This window comes from Notolepis coatsorum (genome assembly GCF_963971535.1).
Source record: "Notolepis coatsorum genome assembly, chromosome: 19".
In the NCBI taxonomy this organism is placed as follows: domain Eukaryota; kingdom Metazoa; phylum Chordata; class Actinopteri; order Aulopiformes; family Paralepididae; genus Notolepis; species Notolepis coatsorum.
In genome coordinates, this window is record NC_140183.1 from 21,018,859 (window position 1) to 21,038,180 (window position 19,322).

Sequence of the window (19,322 nt, forward strand, 5' to 3'; positions counted from 1 at the left end):
AATAAAATAAATAAAATAAATAAAATAAATAAAATAAATAAAATAAATAAAATAAATAAAATAAATAAAATAAATAAAATAAATAAAATAAATAAAATAAATAAAATAAATAAAATAAATAAAATAAATAAAATAAATAAAATAAATAAAATAAATAAAATAAATAAAATAAATAAATAAAATAAATAAAATAATAAATAAATCTGCAAAATATTTGTAAACCCAGATTCGGCTCAAACAAGGGACTAAACACGTTTCGCAATTATGCCACATCAATGTGGAACGCCCTACCCACAGCTATAAAGGAATGTGAATCACTACCCACTTTCAAAACCACTCTCAAAGAACACCTACGGGAGATTGCAATTAGAAACTGGCCCCGGTAAATGTCCTAACCCAACCCCCTCCAATGTGCAGTAAATTACCTAGTATGGTTTTGTCAATATTCAAATGTACAGTTTTGTTTGTTTGTACAGTGTTCCCCCCCCAACCCCCTCCAATGTACAATAAATTACCTAGTATGGTTGTCAATATTCCAATGTACAGTTTTGCTTGTACAGTTGTACAGTGTTTCCCCCCCAACCCCTCCTACCCAACCCCCCCCACCCAACCCCACCCAACCTCCTCCAATGTACAGTTTTTATGTCAAATGTATATACTCCCTTTTCTGGACTCTTTTTGTATCACAAACAGTACTGTATTTGCAAATCTGGTATGTCATAAATGTATAGATGTAGCAGTACTGTCTATCTGTATGTCATATATGTCCTGATGAATTGAAAATGGGGGACCCTGATGTAAACAAGACGAAAGTCTTTCTCTGGTCTGCATCTTGTGTGTTTTGAGCTGTACTGTATTGTACCCACTCTGCAATCTGTTAATAAAGTTTTCAATCAATCAATCAATCAATCAATCAAACCTGATTGGATAAATTACATGCTGGTGCTCTAGTGCGACACCTAGTGGCTGAATGTTACCCTACGCTTCAGACGTCCCTCTTCCCTGAATTCCTATTGGAGTATTCCAGCCTCTTTGGTCACGTGACCAAACCGTGCACCGTTGCATTGTGGGAGCGCACATTTCCCCTCAAATGTAGCTAACTGCGCAGCGCGTCGCAGAAGTCACCGGAGAGGTCGATCTACCTAGCATCACATGGCGCTGCATGATATGTGGAACACATCGCATGTTTCATGTTTAAACGTGCTTCTCTAAAAAAAACTAAAAACGAACTGAAAATGAGGAGGTTACGAGGAGTAGTTCATACCCAGAATTTACATTCGTCACCGTCAGAGGGTTTTTATTATTGCATTGCGTGTGTTGTTAGCTTCTGAGGGGGAAACACGTTGGCTGTCATCGCTTTTAGTTCGGCTAACAAACATGAGCTCTGCTTCAAACCGAGACACTAGTGTCGCAGCAGGGACGGGACCCTCTGGTTCTCCAGGGTCCATAGCGGGACATGTCAAGCAGGTCTTCAGCCATGTGAAGCTGGAGAACCTCGCTGCGGGGCTCAGTGGAGGAGTGGTGTCCACGCTGGTGCTGCACCCCCTGGACCTGGTCAAGATCAGGTTTGCAGGTGGGTACTACTACTACTACTACTATGTAACTTGTTGGCATGTTTAGATATATGATGAATTGAAAATGGGGGACCCTGATGTAAACGAGACGAAAGGCTTTCTCTGGTCTGCATCCCATTAACAATTGTATGTATTGAGCTGTACTGTACCCATTCTGCTGTTAATAAAGTTTTCAATCAATCAGATTAGATTCAAATTCAAATGTATTGTCATCATCATAGAGCACAAGTACAGTACAACGAAATTAAGTTTGGCATCCGATCTAACCAGGTTGCAAATGTAACAGTAAAGGGCAATAGTAATATACAATGCACAGGTGATTTAAAATGGGTATAAAATATAGAAATGATTTCTACTGGGTAATCGTGCTAATCAGATGTAAAGAGTTGTATTATTATTATTATTATTATTATTATTATTATTATTATTATTATTATTATGTACAGTGATACAGGTATAAAGACACTATGGTAGTAAGTCATACTGACCAGTGTTATATATAGTACGAGTAGGTAAGGAATATGTATGTGTGTGTGTGTATGTATGTATGTATGTATATATATATATATATATATATATATATATATATATATATATATATAGTATGTACAATTATGTAATTTCCCCAAGGGGATCAATAAAGGAATATCTTATCTTATCTAATGTCAGTCATTAACGTTAATTATTATGTTTTTTTATTAAGTTGATCTAGCTTCTCAGACTTGAAGCCTGCTTCATACCATCTGTCTGCCATGCTCTGCCCCACCTCTCTCTGGATAGTGCTTCCAGAGAGGAGTATAGTGTTTCATCTCAGAAATGTGCTACAACATGTCAACAACATGCCAACAACATGGCTGACACACCACACATGCAGTGACAAGTGTCATTATCTCCTTTTCACGCAGTAAGTGACGGGCTGGATTTGAGACCCAAATACAATGGCATTATCCACTGTATGAAGAGCGTGTGGCACCAGGAGGGGCTGAGGGGACTGTACCAGGGAGTGACTCCAAACATCTGGGGCGCCGGAGCCTCCTGGGGCCTCTACTTCTTCTTGTACGTGAGCTCAGGAGCCAGAGAGTCACTGCTGTCAGCGGTCATGGCATGGACTGTTACTTCCTTTTATTTGATTGTTTTGGTACTTTATTTTACCTCAGGAGTCTATTTGAGGGGGTCATTCGTTTTCAAATGACGCAGAGGAGGGTACATGATGGCATCATAAATTACAGAACATTTAATCATTTCAAGTAAACGGTCAAATAAGAGCAGTCGTACATCAAAAACATAACAATATGTTAATCAATGTTACATTGATTAATAATCTAAAACTGTTACAAGTTGACAATGTTCTGTTGTTGATTAATAATCTAAAACGGTTACAAGTTGACAATGTTTTGTTGTTGATTAATAATCTAAAGTGCCCTAGTGAGACAAAAGTACTACATTGTAGGTCAGTCTGCAAGAGATTCCATGACTTGACACAAAAACAGTCTTTCCTAGTTCAGTCCTAACATAGGGTGCTTGAAGAACCAGTCAGTCACTGGAGCGCTCCATGCGACTAGTATTCCATTGTTGCTTCCTTTACTTGTGTCGTGTTCATTCACAGTCAAAGACAGTAGAGATTGAGTTATTATGTAAAGATGGTAAGTTAGAAAGTTGTGTTCATTCATAGTTAAAGACGGTAGAGGTTGAGTACTGTATTATCTAACGATGGTAAGTTCGAGTGTTGTGTTCATTCATAGTTAAAGACAGTAGCGGTTGAGTACTTTATTATCTACAGATGGTAAGTTAGAGTGTTGTGTTCATTCATAGTTAAAGACAGTAGAGGTTGAGTACTTTATTATCTAAAGATGGTAAGTTAGAGTGTTGTGCTCACTCATAGTTAAAGACAGTAGAGGTTGAGTACTTTATTATCTAAAGATGGTAAGTTAGAGTGTTGTGTTCATTCATAGTTAAAGACAGTAGAAGCTGAGTAGTTTCTTGTGATGCATCACATTCCCACTCCCATGTGATTTAGATTAACTTCACAACTGCATACAGTACATCCAAAGCTGTCCAAAACTATTCAGAACAGACTTATATGGTTCTTCAGTGCAATGGTACAATTGAGGTGGGAAAAGGCATCAAGGAGACACTGTTTGTAATGCAGCTTTAACCAAACTATATTCCGGCTAAGACTTGTCCTGCCATGCCCTCTGGCACCCCATAGCCACAAGCAGATATTGCATCATCGGCCTCTGCACTAAGTTCACACAGGGTTCGCAACTTCGCATAAGGTCCCTGAAGTTCTTAAAGTGCTTGATTTTTTTTACCAAAAATAAAAGTCGAGGCCTGGAATTCCTTGGAAACAGCCAATTTTTTTAACAAGGTGCTTAAAAAGTCCTTGGAATTCAAATCAACCATTCGCATTGAAAGGTTTGTTCATCCATCATAAAATTGTTCTGCATCAAGAAATTGCATTATTTTTTTTTGCAATGTCTTTGGGAACCCTGTTCACAACTTCATTATGAACAACAATTGAATGGAACCATTATAGCACAGTTATGTTTCATTGTGTTTGATATCATCTATATCGTGTGTGTGTGAGACAGAGTAAGAGTGCGAGTGCTTGCGAGAGAAATCCAGTGTGCGCTGAGGGAGAGCGAGCGAGAGATCTCTTGTTCTTGTTCTTCAAACCTTGTGAGGTCCCCACAAGTATAAAAAGATCCCTTTTTAAGTGATGACATTTTGGCCAGCCCTCATTTTATAATAGGCCATTTAGGGTTAGTGTAAGGAGGCTAGGGAATCAAAGTAGTAAATGTAATGAAGTCAATAGTCCTCAGAAGTGTAGTAATACAGCTGTGTGTGTGCGCGCTTTGCATGTACATGTGGCTTGCCTATATGTATTTGTAATATGTCATTTCCCCTGTTCTCTCGTCCACAGTTACAATGCGATCAAAGCCTATATGAGGGAAGGCCGCCAGACTGAGCTCAGCGCTACGGAGCACCTGCTGTCTGCAGCCCAGGCAGGTTAGTACCACCTCCAGCCAGACCCCGCTGATGAACACACTGATACATACTGTGTCCACAGTAGCGGCTGGTTAATACTACACCGACCAACCACAACGTTGGTTTAGGGAGGCTGCCTGATCGTCAAACTGGTTCAGTCCCTGGTGGTAGGGCTGGGCCACATGGTCTACATAGCACCATTATGTCCCTTTTAGGTTTGACCATATAATAGTATTCAACTGTATTTAGCTTTACAGTCAAATTACAGTGTGATGTGACATGTTTTTAGTGTTATCTTTTAACTATTGCATTCAAAATGTTGTATTTGCTCTTTTATAATTCTGCTTTATAATTTACCAACACACTTCTCTTTTTCTCTCTCTCACTCTTTAACACACACATGCACAAACGCACTATCTCTCCCTCTCTCTGTCTTACTATCTCACACACACACACGCACACACACACACACACACACACGCACACAATTGTATTCACATGGCCTTCACATCCAGACATATCTATCTACACACACTACCCGCTCTCTCTACATATCAACTTGTACATTATGCACACGCATGTTAAGTACGTCATGATACAGATATATCTGTGTACATCATATCTATAATTGTACGTCAATGTTCCACTTGTTTTTTCTCCTGTATAAATACTTTGTTACATACATTTACATTTAGTCATTTAGCTGACGCTTTTATCCAAAGCGACTTACAAGTTCTGTACGACAAGTCATCAGGAAGGGCACAACTCTATCAGCTGAGTAACAATGTTCATCAAAGTGTTGAGTGCTACATTGTAGGTTAGTTTATTAGGACAAGTGCATGACAGTAAGGTTAGATATTCTTTTCTACAGAGATCTCGGCTATAGGGCCCCTTGCTGTAACCTAGGTCTCTCCATGTGGGTCATTCTGTCACTAAATTCTATTCAGACCACTCTGTTGTCCGCCGCTGAGAATAATATCTGGTCAAATGATTACACATCAAATATGTATAGTTTATATTGTGGATGACGGTATAGTAAAAATCCATACCTTTGCATGGATCCATGATGGTAGACCTTCATATTCAGTAGACCTCCCAGTCCTACATTGATCCATGATGGTAGACCTTCATATTCAGTAGACCTCCCAGTCCTACATGGATCCATGACAGTAGACCTTCATATTCAGTAGACCTCCCAGCCCTACATGGATCCATGATGGTAGCTCTTCATATTCAGTAGACCTCCCAGCCCTACATGGATCCATGATGGTAGCTCTTCATATTCAGTAGACCTCCCAGCCCTACATGGATCCATGATGGTAGACCTTCATATTCAGTAGACCTCCCAGCCCTACATGGATCCATGATGGTAGACCTTCATATTCAGTAGACCTCCCAGTCCTACATGGATCCATGATGATAGACCTTCATATTCAGTAGACCTCCCAGTCCTACATGGATCCATGATGGTAGACCTTCATATTCAGTAGACCTCCCAGCCCTACATGGATCCATGATGGTAGACCTTCATATTCAGTAGACCTCCCAGTCCTACATGGATCCATGACAGTAGACCTTCATATTCAGTAGACCTCCCAGTCTTACATGGATCAATGACAGTAGACCTTCATATTCAGTAGACCTCCCAGCCCTACATGGATCCATGACAGTAGACCTTCATATTCAGTAGACCTCCCAGTCCTACATGGATCCATGACAGTAGACCTTCATATTCAGTAGACCTCCCAGCCCTACATGGATCCATGATGGTAGCTCTTCATATTCAGTAGACCTCCCAGCCCTACATGGATCCATGATGGTAGCTCTTCATATTCAGTAGACCTCCCAGCCCTACATGGATCCATGATGATAGACCTTCATATTCAGTAGACCTCCCAGTCCTACATGGATCCATGATGGTAGACCTTCATATTCAGTAGACCTCCCAGCCCTACATGGATCCATGACAGTAGACCTTCATATTCAGTAGACCTCCCAGTCCTACATGGATCCATGACAGTAGACCTTCATATTCAGTAGACCTCCCAGTCTTACATGGATCAATGACAGTAGACCTTCATATTCAGTAGACCTCCCAGTCTTACATGGATCAATGACAGTAGACCTTCATATTCAGTAGACCTCCCAGTCTTACATGGATCAATGACAGTATACCTTCATATTCAGTAGACCTCCCAGCCCTACATGGATCCATGATGGTAGACCTTCATATTCAGTAGACCTCCCAGCCCTACATGGATCCATGATGGTAGCTCTTCATATTCAGTAGACCTCCCAGTCCTACATGGATCCATGATGGTAGACCTTCATATTCAGTAGACCTCCCAGCCTTACATGGATCCATGATGGTAGACCTTCATATTCAGTAGACCTCCCAGTCCTACATGGATCCATGATGGTAGACCTTCATATTCAGTAGACCTCCCAGCAGGGACCGAAACTAAAGCCCGCCGCCCGCCAGGGGCGGTCTGTTTTTACCTTTGGCGCATGACACTTAGAGGGCTGCCCGCCGTGTGGCGTGTAGACGTGTAGTTCATAAGCAGGCCCCTAAAAATATTTGTATGCGAACGGTAAAAATCAATTACGCGCACGCTGTGCGAATACAGATTATAGCCTCTCTCGTCTTTTTTTTCCTCCGCTGCGAGATCGTTAAAAAACTACAAGTCCCACATTGCACTCAAGCCAACGGTCCAATCACAGTAGAGTGAAGTGACTGGTTTCATGGGAAATAAAGCAAATGACCAATCGGAAGCTCTAATTTTTCTTGTTTACTTCCTGAAACTCCGCGATCAGGGCTCTCGTTTTCCGAGATACCAACTTATTATAGTCTCTCTTACCAATAGCAATAGATTTTAGAACACCTAGATTTATCGATAGCAATAGTAATATAACGTTAATGCAACAAAACGAATGCCTTGCTTTGTTAATCATAACGTTGATGCAGTAGCGTATGTCGGTGTGTTGGCTGTAACGGACATGACAATAACATAACGTGTACACATTAAAATTGCGATAATCTATTCTAACATTTTCAAATCGATGCAGTTGAATTTCCCCCTTAGGATCGATGCATTGTTACACCCCTACACCAAAGTCACTGGCCCACTGTGTATCTGTGTATAATAACTTGGCTAGCGTTATCAACAGCAGAGGTGGGCAATGGGTCCAGCTGCAGCACCGGAGTGCAAGCGATGTGATGTAATTGGCAGACTCGACTGTCAATCAATGGTCTACCTGACACGCAAACTCAAACAATGTTTCTGTACTGGAGGTGTGATTGATTGATTGATTGATTGAAAACTTTATTAACAGATTGCAGAATGGGTACAATACAGTACAGCTCAATACACACAATTGTTAAGGGGATGCAGACCAGAGAAAGACTTTCGTCTTGTTTACATCAGGGTCCCCCATTTCAATTAATCAGGAAAGTGTACAGTAGGAAAGTGTACAGTATTTCAATAGGCAACCCTGAAAGGATTATTTTTCTAGAAGAGCAACACAGCCAAAACAGACAGTGGAGCTGTTTGCAGATAGCAAGCATTTTGACTTATTGCGTGGTGGCGATGTCTCGCAGATAATACAACTACAAGTATGATTATATAATATATATTTTATTTAAAAAAAATTTTTATATATAAAATATATATTGGCAGGTAAGAAATATGCGTGGCGGGTAGACTCTTCCCATCTACCCGCCACTGGCCGGTGAGTCAAAAAGTTAATTTCGCTCCCTGCCTCCCAGCCTTACATGGATCCATGATGGTAGACCTTCATATTCAGTAGACCTCCCAGTCCTACATGGATCCATGATGGTAGACCTTCATATTCAGTAGACCTCCCAGTCCTACATGGATCCATGATGATAGACCTTCATATTCAGTAGAGCTCTCAGTCCTACATGGATCCATGATGGTAGACCTTCATATTCAGTAGACCTCCCAGTCCTACATGGATCCATGATGGTAGACCTTCATTTTCAGTAGACCTCCCAGTCCTACATGGATCCATGATGGTAGACCTTCATATTCAGTAGACCTCCCAGTCCTACATGGATCCATGATGGTAGACCTTCATATTCAGTAGACCTCCCAGTCCTACATGGATCCATGATGGTAGACCTGTATATTCAGTAGACCTCCCAGCCCTACATGGATCCATGATGGTAGACCTTCATATTCAGTAGACCTCCCAGTCCTACCTGGATCCATGATGGTAGACCTTCATATTCAGTAGACCGCCCAGTCCTACATGGCACAGATGGTGGCAATACTGCTGACATGCTCCTGAGCAAGGTCACATAACCCCCCCCCCCCCCCCCCATGTATATGTACCAACCTGCTTCAGGGACGGGTGTTGAAAATGACCTAACAGCTTAAATACTGTGATACTGTACAACACAACAACCAGCTGCTTGAAATACTGTGATACTGTACAACACAACAACCAGCTGCTTGAAATACTGTGATACAACGCAACCAGCTGCTTGAAATATTGTGATACAACGCAACCAGCTGCTTGAAATACTGTGATACAACGCAACCAGCTGCTTGAAATACTGTGATACAACACAACCAGCTGCTTGAAACTATTGGTTGTATCTGTCCTTGTAAAAATAAAGCATACATATTTAGTAAAAATAAAGCATACATATTTAGTAAAAATAAAGCATACATATTTAGTAAAAATAAAGCATACATATTTAGTAAAAATAAAGCATACATATTTTGTAAGAATAAAGCATACATACCGTATTTAGTAAGAATAAAGCATGTATACATATTTAGTAAAAATAAAGCATACATATTTATTTATTTACTTTATTATATTTAGGTCTGCAACTAACAAACTTTCTTGATAGTTGATTAATCTATCGATTATTGAAACGATTAATCGGATAAAAAGCAAAACATTATGAAAATGAAACATGTTATTCCTCGTCTTGTACAAATGCTAGGTTCCAAAGGTCCATGCTCTCTGAATCATTCTATCCATCTAACATTTCTAAACGGATACAAATCTGGCAGAGACGGACTACTTATCAGCCCTGTGCAACAAACGGATCAGTAGGGTTGGGTACCGTTCACATTTACCGGTACCTGTGAATCGATACCGGTACGCAACGGTACCTTTTTTCAGTACTTTAGTCTCTAAATATGTAATCTACCTACCTCAGTTGTAAAAAGTGAGTCCAAACTTCAAATAATTTATTATCATTATTATTTATTTAGAACAATTTGTTAACACTTTGGCTGCCATGGGTTAAATTCATTATCAACCGTAGGTTGCCGGCTCTATTTGTCTATAGAGAAAGTCCCCTTCTTTGCAGGACTATAACTTTTTAAATTCTATTGCTACATTGCCATTATTAGGGCCCATTCAAAGTCCTATATGTATTGTTCATTGTGTAGCAACGTTAAACTTTTTCATTCACATATTCATAGTAAAGTATGGTCTAATGTATAAGTATGTTTTCATCTCTTTCTGCAGCTTTCTCCAGAACGTGATCTATAGCCCCAAATACATTATATTGATGATGCAATACAGTTTTATGGCAATCAGCGCGATATAAAAAAATTCCAACTAGACGTACTTCTAGAAGTTACTACACGTCATCTGATGTTGACCGGATGGGCTAGGGGGCGTTTATAATTCCGTGGGCAGCGTTATACCAATCATCTAATGTGGGTCAAATGTTGATAATAGCAGTTAGTATCGAAGACGGTAACTTTACACGCTAAAACTCACCCCAGTCTCTGCGCGCCGTTGGGCGATCATCGTAGAGTAGAAATTTTATCATTATGGGATGTAGATTTACCCGGTCCATCTCCAGCTTGTATAATGGTATATACGTCCAAATCATGTTGTTTATCGAGTTATTGGCAATCGATCGCTATGTAGTGTGACGAGCCAGAGTCCCGGGACATGTACCGAGTGCCCGGAAGTAATACGGCCGTCCAGCACAACCTCTACGGCACTTCCTGTTAAGCGATTGCGCCGATCGGCCACCAGATGGCGCTCCTGAACCGCCAGAGAGCTCAGTGGGTCCTCCTGGTGGATCTCAGGCCAGCGGAGGGGACCTATGAATCCGATCCCAGATTTTTGAAATATTGATATTAAAGACGCTGTAAAGCGTCTTCGGCAACTTGAGCATGGCCGGGAATGATGTGTTTAAGCGTTTCCCGGCACCCAAAGTGTTTAAGTGGTAGTGTACTACCCTTAAAAGTACCGGATTCGGTACCCATCCCTACTCATCAGAGACGGACTCGTCATTAGCCCTGTGCAACAAACCGATACTCCTCATTGAAGAAAAGAACATGGACACACAGCAGATCAGTGTAGCTCTAATGTGTTCTTTATTTTAGAATTCTCTGCACTGGACCCACCTGTAAAAAGAAAAGATTAACTATCGTTCTGGGATTTCCTGTGTAAATGAAGCTGTGAGATCAAGCTGCTGGTCTTTATCTGTGCAGGCGTTCTGACTCTCACCATAACCAACCCCATCTGGGTGACCAAGACCCGGCTGGTTCTGCAGTACAGCGCCGATCCGACCAGTAAGCAGTACAAAGGCATGTTCGACGCCTTGGTGAAGATCTACCGCCAGGAAGGAGTGCCCGGACTCTACAGGGTAAGATCTCACATTAATACACTGGCCTCCAAATCTACGTCCTTCAAGATTCAAGAGCTTTATCCATCACATACATACACGAGACATAGTGAAATGAAGGGGGCCATGCCCGCCTTGATTGTGCAAAAATACAAATAATAATAATAATAATAATAGAATAGAATGGATAATAAAATAGACATGATAAAAAGTATTAAGATAGAATAGAATACAATGCTAAGCTTCCGAATTAAAAGGAAATTAGTCCTATATACAGTTATACTATATATACTATCCTATACTAGCTATACTAACTATACTATACAAAAAACAGTTATGTTTTTTACTTTTTCTTCTTTAAAGTGACCCTTTCTTTTGTGAGTTTGTGTGAGAGAGAGTCCTTCAATGGTAGTTTGGCTGGTACACCTTTAAACATGTCCGTTATAGAATGTTCAATAATGTTGGTTTTTTTATATGAGAGGGTTAAAACGTATTTCATACTTCTTGTGGTCTGTTCAGTCTACACAGCATCACTGGCGATGTTTATCTTTTACCCAGGGACAATGTATTAATCATCATGTTCAGTTTCCACATCAATGTAAACATTCCAACTTTTTTGACATCATTCACTGTGTCCACACACGAAACGACGTTAACAATATCACAATCTACCATCAGCCATTTTAGGTGTATGAAAGGAAGTTACAGCTCTGGTTAAGACACTTTTAATCCCACCAAGGTGTGTGATCATAGATGAGCTGCTTCCGTCCGGTTCAGACATGCAGTAAGTCATTACAGTCTCATGTCAGACAGGATATGTTTTTGGCTTGAGGGGCTGTAGTAAAGTTGTGTCGCCACTAGAGGGCTCTACTGCACTATAACATGCTGGAATGGAACACAATGCTTCATGTAATGATGAGAATACAGTACTAGATTTAAAGAACAAAGAAGGAGCATTTTTGTTCCTATTTATAATCGTGTTATGATCAGACGTCTCTATTGCAAAGCAACAGGTGATTGTAATCAAATAAAACGGGTGATTGGAATTTAAAAAAAAACGGGTGATTGGAATAAAATAGAACAGGTGATTGGAATTAAATATCAGGTGATTATTAAACTAAATGACAACCGTGGCCAATGAGCAGTGGTATTGTCATTTTGTATGTCAAAAACATGTTATGAGAACACTGGATATATTAATTTCATCATCAACTTTGATGATGAGTGTGTGTTATAGACCTTCTTTAATATGACAACATAAACATTCTAAAAGGACCTTGGTTTACTTCCTGTTGCAGTGTTTGTTAAAACAATAGCTGACAGGAAACACACTTTTCCCTAGCAACAAAATTCTTCTGAAAAGGTCTATAGTTATAGACTTTTTAGTAAAATGTTTGTTGATTTTCTTGAGCTGGATGAATATGAAAAAGTTTAGTTGTGCTTCAGGAAGGGACCTTTTTTTTGTATCAGATTCTTTTATTTGTCAAACTTGGTAGAGAAGGCAGACTACTTTGTTTAAGAGCAGTAATCCGTATTTAGGTTATGTGTAATGGAATAATGGAACACTGCAACAGTATTTTGTACATTACCACAATGGTGATAACTCACAAAGTTGCTATTCGATAGTCACTGGGAACTATTTGATTACTAATTGAACGTATTTCGGGAACAAAATGCATTAATTCTGAAGGTTACATCACTGATGCTTGAAATGTGTGAAACAACATAAACGTTGCTACCATGTAACATCTCTGGTCTCTCTTTCTTCATCCTTTTTTCTGTTCTGCCAGCTATTAATAGACTGTTGTGTTACCTGGCTAGCGCGCTGTACCCAGCATGCCGTTCAGCGGTGTAACAGTCAATAGGTTATTGTAGGTGCAGGTAAAGGGAAAATAAATTTCTTTAGACAAAACGATATTCACATAAACTAATCGATTATTTATAATTTAACTAATATATATATATATTAACAACCTTTTTAAGGGACCAAAACAATTGGCTATTCCATGGCCAGGTGTGTGTTATTCCCTCATTATTAAATGTACAAGGAGCAGATAAAAGGTCTAAAAATATTATCTGCTTATATTCAGCCAACTGCTTCAGAACTCATTGGATGGCGCTTCACAGATGGATAATGACCCGAAGCATACTGCAAAAGCAACCAAGTCTTTTATGGTTTACATGGAATGTTATGCAATGGCCAAGTCAATCTGACCTGGCCTGAATCCAATTGAGCCATACATTTCACTAGCTGAAGGCAAAACTGAAGGGAAACGAGCAGGAACTGAAGACGGTTGCAGTAGCATTACCAGGGATGAAACCCAGTGTCTGGTGATGTCTATGGGTTCCAGACTTCAGGCTGTTGACTGTTGTCAGTCATTGACTGCAAAGGATTTGCAACCAACCAAGTATTAAAAGTGACAATTTGATTCATGATGGTTAGTTTGTCCAATTACTTAAAAGGTGGGGCACATGTAGAAACAGTTGTAATTCCTACACCGTTCACCTGATTAATTTCAAGTCCATTGTGGCGGTTTACCGAGCCAAAATTGTGTCAACATCCAAATATTTATGGACCCGACTGTAGACGGTTTCACTGGAAACTGTGTTGCTAGGGAACCGCTTCGACCCATGTTTATTTCCTGGTTATTGTTATTAGCAAACGCTGCAACAGGAAGTAAACCTGGGACCATTTAATGTGTATTCCATGCACCGTCGTCAGTCACACCTATTGTATCTTCTATGTGCTTTTGTTTGTGTTTTTATTCTAATTTATATTTATGTTGATTTTATTCTGTTTGTACTGCTAACCCTTTTTCACAAAGGATTTTAGCCTGTACCTTCTGGCAGGGGGACTGCCAATGGAAATTAGCCTTTTAGCAAAAATTGGGTGCATTTACGTTTTTTTAAATGTTTTATTAATGTACGTGGTCCCCTTTGAACAAATAAAGTAAACTTAAATCTAAACACTGTATGTGGATACCGGTGTTGCATTGAAACAGTTTGTCAGACCAGGACTAACCAGGAGCCTTGCTTGATACAGGGCTACGTTCCGGGTCTGTTGGGGACGTCTCACGGAGCGCTCCAATTCATGGCCTACGAGGAGCTGAAGAGAGAATACAACAAATACAATAAAAAGCCTTCAGACGAAAAGCTGGTGAGTCACTGGCTCTTGTCAGCCAAGAGCGGTCGGGAAACCACGTCTTAATGTGACCCAGCCCTATGGACCGTAAAACTTTAAATTGGTTGTAACCCACAATTGATAAGTTGCACTTAGTCATGAAAGAAATGAGTCATTGACTTTCCTTTACTGCGTTGCTCACTAATCACTGTGTCTCCATCCATCTCTTTGTGTGTCTCTCTCTATTCATCTGTCCCTCTATCCATCTCTCTGTCTCTCTGTATCTGTCTATCCATCTCTGTCTCTATATCCATCTATCTGTGTCTCTATCCATCTCTGTCTCTCTATCCATCTCTCTGTGTCTCTGTCTCTATCCATCTCTGTCTCTCGATCCATCTCTGTGTCTCTGTGTCTGTCTATCCATCTCTCTGTCTCTCTATCTGTGTCTCTGTCTCTATCCTTCTCTCTGTATCTATCCATCTCTGTGTCTCTGTCTCTCTATCCATCTCTCTGTGTCTCTATCCATCGCTCTGTCTCTCTATCCATCTCTGTGTCTCTGTCTCTATCCATCTCTCTGCGTCTCTGTCTCTATCCATCTCTGTCTCTCTATCCATCTCTCTGTCTCTCTCTATCCATCTGTGTCTCTGTCTCTCTATCCATCTCTCTGTGTCTCTATCCATCGCTCTGTCTCTCTATCCATCTCTGTGTCTCTGTCTCTATCCATCTCTGCGTCTCTGTCTCTATCCATCTATCTGTGTCTCTATCCATCTCTGTCTCTCTATCCATCTCTCTGTCTCTATCCATCTCTCTGTGTGTCTCTCTATCCGTCTCTCTGTGTCTCTGTCTCTATCCATCTCTCTGTCTCTGTCTCTCTATCCATCTCTCTGTCTCTATCCGTCTCTCTGTCTATCCATCTCTCTGTCTCTGTCTCTATCCATCTCTGTGTCTCTCTCTCTATCCGTCTCTCTGTCTCTATCCATCTCTCTGTCTCTCCATCTCTCTGTCTATCCATCTCTCTGTATGTGTCTCTCACTTTATCCATCTCACACTCACACAAACACACAGACTTCATTGGAATACATCACAATGGCAGCGCTGTCCAAGATCTTTGCAGTGGCGACAACATACCCGTACCAGGTGGTGAGGGCTCGCCTGCAGGACCAGCACAACCGCTATGACGGGATGATGGACGTGGTCAGGAGGACGTGGAGGTACTGCTGCTCACTGTGTCACTACTGGTGCTGCTGGTAAAACCACCTCGGCCTCCAATCCAACAAACATGGATTGTAATCGCTCTATGATGGACCAACGCTAGTCCGTATACATTATTATATATATATTTTTTAGTAATATTTTTCCTCCTTTCTTTTTCCGTTTTTTTCTCCCCTCCCAATGTTAATCGTTATGCCAATTCCCAATCCCCTTCCCGGTCGTTGCGCACTCTACCCCCTACGGTCGGTCCGGGAGAGCGGAGACTATCACGTGCTTCCTCAGACACATGTGTAGCCAGCCCACCGCTTCTTTTCACCTGGCAGCGCGGACTCTCACTGGGAGAGTGTAACGTGTGGAAGGATCACACTACCTTTCCTAGATCCTTCCCTTGCTGTGCAGGCGCCCCGACCGAACTGTAGGAGTCGCTGTTTACAACGACCAGGACCCACCCTCGCCGGGTTTCCCACCCGCTAACACTGCCAATTGTGTTAGTATGGACGGTCGGCCAACCCGGAAGCACCACAGCTGGATTCGATCCCACTGTCTCTGTGGTGGTAGGCAGACGCTTAGTCCTCTGCGCTACCCGGCCGCCCTCGGTATACATTATTGTAGAAAAGTACTCTGTTAGTTTAAGAAAATGTCATCTTTAAAAAAGGAAAAAAAATTATAGAATTTGGAAATAACCTGGGGGGGGGGGGGGGTTCTCAGTGGGTTATTCCCCCCCCCCCCTACCGCTTACCTATGTGAATCTTTACTGTATATTTTAAACATTTCATAAAAGTGAACTTTATTTTTTAATGTATTTTTGCTACAATAAATTAAAATAAATTGATAATAAAAAAAAGTACTCCGTTGATACTTGTATAGGCCGAGCCACTCCATGAAGTCCCCTGTACTCAAGTCAGTTCTGAATAATGGATATCGGTGGCGGAGACCCCCTGTTTAAAGGAACATTCCCAACGTTTTGGGAAATACACTTATTTGCCATCTTCTCCAGAGTCAGACGAGAAGATTGATGTCAGTTTTAGAGTTGTTGAAAGTTGTATTTCTTCACTTTTGACGGAGCTATAGGCTAGCTGCTCCCTACCGCTTCCAGTCCTTGTGCTAGGCTAGGCTAGCTTCTCCCTACTGCTTCCAGTCCTTGTGCTAAGCTAGGCTAGCTGCTCCATACCGCTTCCAGTCCTTGTGCTAAGCTAGGCTAGCTTCTCCCTACCGCTTCCAGTCCTTGTGCTAAGCTAGGCTGGACCTCTCTCTCTCTGAGATGGATGAAACGAGTGTATCCCCCAGAATGTTGAGTGTTCCTTTTTAAGAACGTGCTCCGTGATGGTAACCCCCCCCCCCCCCATGTCTCCACAGGAACGAGGGCGCCGCAGGGTTCTACAAAGGTATCATACCCAACGTGATCCGTGTCACTCCAGCCTGCTGCATCACCTTTGTAGTGTATGAGAACGTGTCCCGCTTCCTGCTGGGGACTAACTGAGGACCAGGGGACAAACTGGTCACCCACAGAAAGGACGAGAGGTTGACGGTCCCGCAGACGAGACGCAGAGAAGTGTAACACTAAGCTGAAACACTGAGGACTGATCAAGTTGCCTTTTTGAGGGCCTCTGCAGTAGCACCCGTGTTAACATCCACTTTCCAGAGACGTACCCACTGTCGAGTCAAGTCAGCTTTATTTATATAGCACATTTACAAAGACTAAAAGCCAACTAAAGTGCTTCACAGGTCCAATAATCCACTGTGAACCTGGGCTCCGGACAGGAAGGAGACGGTGTCGTGGACCCGCTCTAGTGCAGAACCGCCTCCTGCTCACATGCATCACGACCCGCTTCGCTGCAGATGAAGGAGGACGTGGCTTGTTGTGACGTACAAGCACATTTTCCTGCTGACATTATTGTTTACATGATGAGGGTTCTGTATGGCGCAACAGAGAGAAGAGAGATGCACTCACAATTAGTTGTGTATAGCAAGACTCATCACATCAATTTGTTTGTTTTGGTCTCAGGGTACCAGTTGCATGTTTTGAGTGATTTTTCTGTTTTTAATTTATTGCAGGTGTGTGTAGGGATGTCCCGATCGGTATCGGAGCCGATCAAGGCATATTTTTATTGATCGTATTGGCTTTATCGAGCCTGATCAAATTCAACACTATAGGTGTTTAAGGTCCCCAAAACCTTCAATTTCTTATGCTGGAATTGCTCGGATTATGCATTCTGTCAGCCTCTATTTCAGTCCTGTTCTCAAAGGGCTGTTTCTGTGCCTGTAACGAACGAGCCGCTTTTATCGTACACGTAAAATACGATAATTATCTTACAAATACGATGATTATTGTACGTCTAGCAGTAGTGTGCAAGCCTGTACCGTCGAACGCAGCAGTGATGTGCGAGAATAGACTAATAACTTTAAGACTAGATGTTACAGATCAAATATGACTCAAGATCCAGCAATGGCACATCAATCTCACCGTTAAGCATGTCGTCAAACATCATTTAGGTTCAACTTTAGGTGGAAAAGAAGATTTACAAGCCAGTCGCCATTTTCTTCACGCACTTCAGGTTGTTTATTTATTTAAGTAGAGCTATTCAATTGCCAATTGGTTCTACTAACTTTAATATAAGATAATATAATATTAGATGACTGATCATGGCATAAAGACTTGATGGGGACATCCCTGTCTGTGTATGAGCTAACGGCTATGTCCCAAATGAACTGAGATTGTACTAGCGATCTTTGCCCGGTTACTTTTTTATTTCAAATAATTTAACTTTTTATTTAGAATGTTCGTTCAACATTTTCTACTCTGCCTGGGTTTGTTTGGATATTTCAATTTTTTGGAGCAAATTGTAACAGTGCTTTAATAACATGTTGTTTTAAACTGAATTCAGTTTATCAGCTGTATCCTCCTTGTCAACACGTAATACAGTAAATATATATTACATCACTTTTATTATTACTTTATTTTTATATTGTGGAGTGAAAATGGACATAATGGGAGGTTTTAGGGGGAAGCTGAAGGGTGAGAATATGAAATAATGGAATCCATTCAATTAAATTCTTACAAAAAATGGCTTTATTAACGGCAATGCATATATAAAAAGGTCACGTTCACCACACTACCGAGCGTCAATATCTTGCCACGTTGCTTACGTTCATCATTAGTTAATGGTGCTATAGATAGCATTTTTATGTAATCATTTTAATAATCATGCATCCACAGAGCTTCGAGAAAGGTGCAAAATAAAAGTATTCCTCCCCCCCCCCTTCCCAAGAGAATATTGTTGAATGTTATTTACATGTTGCAGGCATGTATCCCCTCCCTACTTCCCATTTCCCCACGAGAACTGCACCCGAGTGGATAAATGCTGGTGCTCGAGTGCAACATCTAGTGGCTCAATGTTATCTATAGCACCTTTTAAAACAAACAAGCCTAAGTATTAGGACTACAGTACAAAAGATTTATTATTTTCTAGTAGACGGAATGATTCAGTACACCCCCCCCCCCCCCCCCCCCCCCCAATGCATACATGTTTATTTTCGGTGGCCCAGATAGACTTCCCCACACTGACACGATGAAGTGCACGGCACTCTGTGTCTGTCTCTTCCCACAGCAGGCAGTGGGTGTATCTGAGCCCACAGCAGGCAGTGGGTGTATCTGAGCCCAGACTGTCGACCGCCACAAAGAACGGAGTCTGCGGAGGGAACACTGTGGTGCTGACGAGCCAGTCAGACAAACACTAGTATTTAAAAAGATCCTTCAAGCGAACATCAGTAACACTGTGGTGCTTCCAGTGGGCCACGC

The 19,322-nt window shown here is 41.3% G+C and overlaps 1 protein-coding gene across 1 annotated transcript; it reads left to right on the forward strand.

Moving 5' to 3' along the window:
* Window positions 1-1,137: 1,137 nt before the first annotated feature.
* Window positions 1,138-19,305, forward strand: LOC311246280 (solute carrier family 25 member 32-like). Its single transcript, XM_084336416.1, has 7 exons — window positions 1,138-1,573; window positions 2,480-2,630; window positions 4,498-4,583; window positions 11,057-11,211; window positions 14,234-14,347; window positions 15,377-15,522; window positions 16,880-19,305. The coding sequence occupies exons 1-7, from the start codon at window positions 1,378-1,380 to the stop codon at window positions 17,001-17,003; spliced, it is 972 nt and encodes a 323-aa protein (XP_084192542.1). The 5' UTR covers window positions 1,138-1,377; the 3' UTR covers window positions 17,004-19,305.
* The last annotated feature ends 17 nt before the right edge of the window (window positions 19,306-19,322 follow it).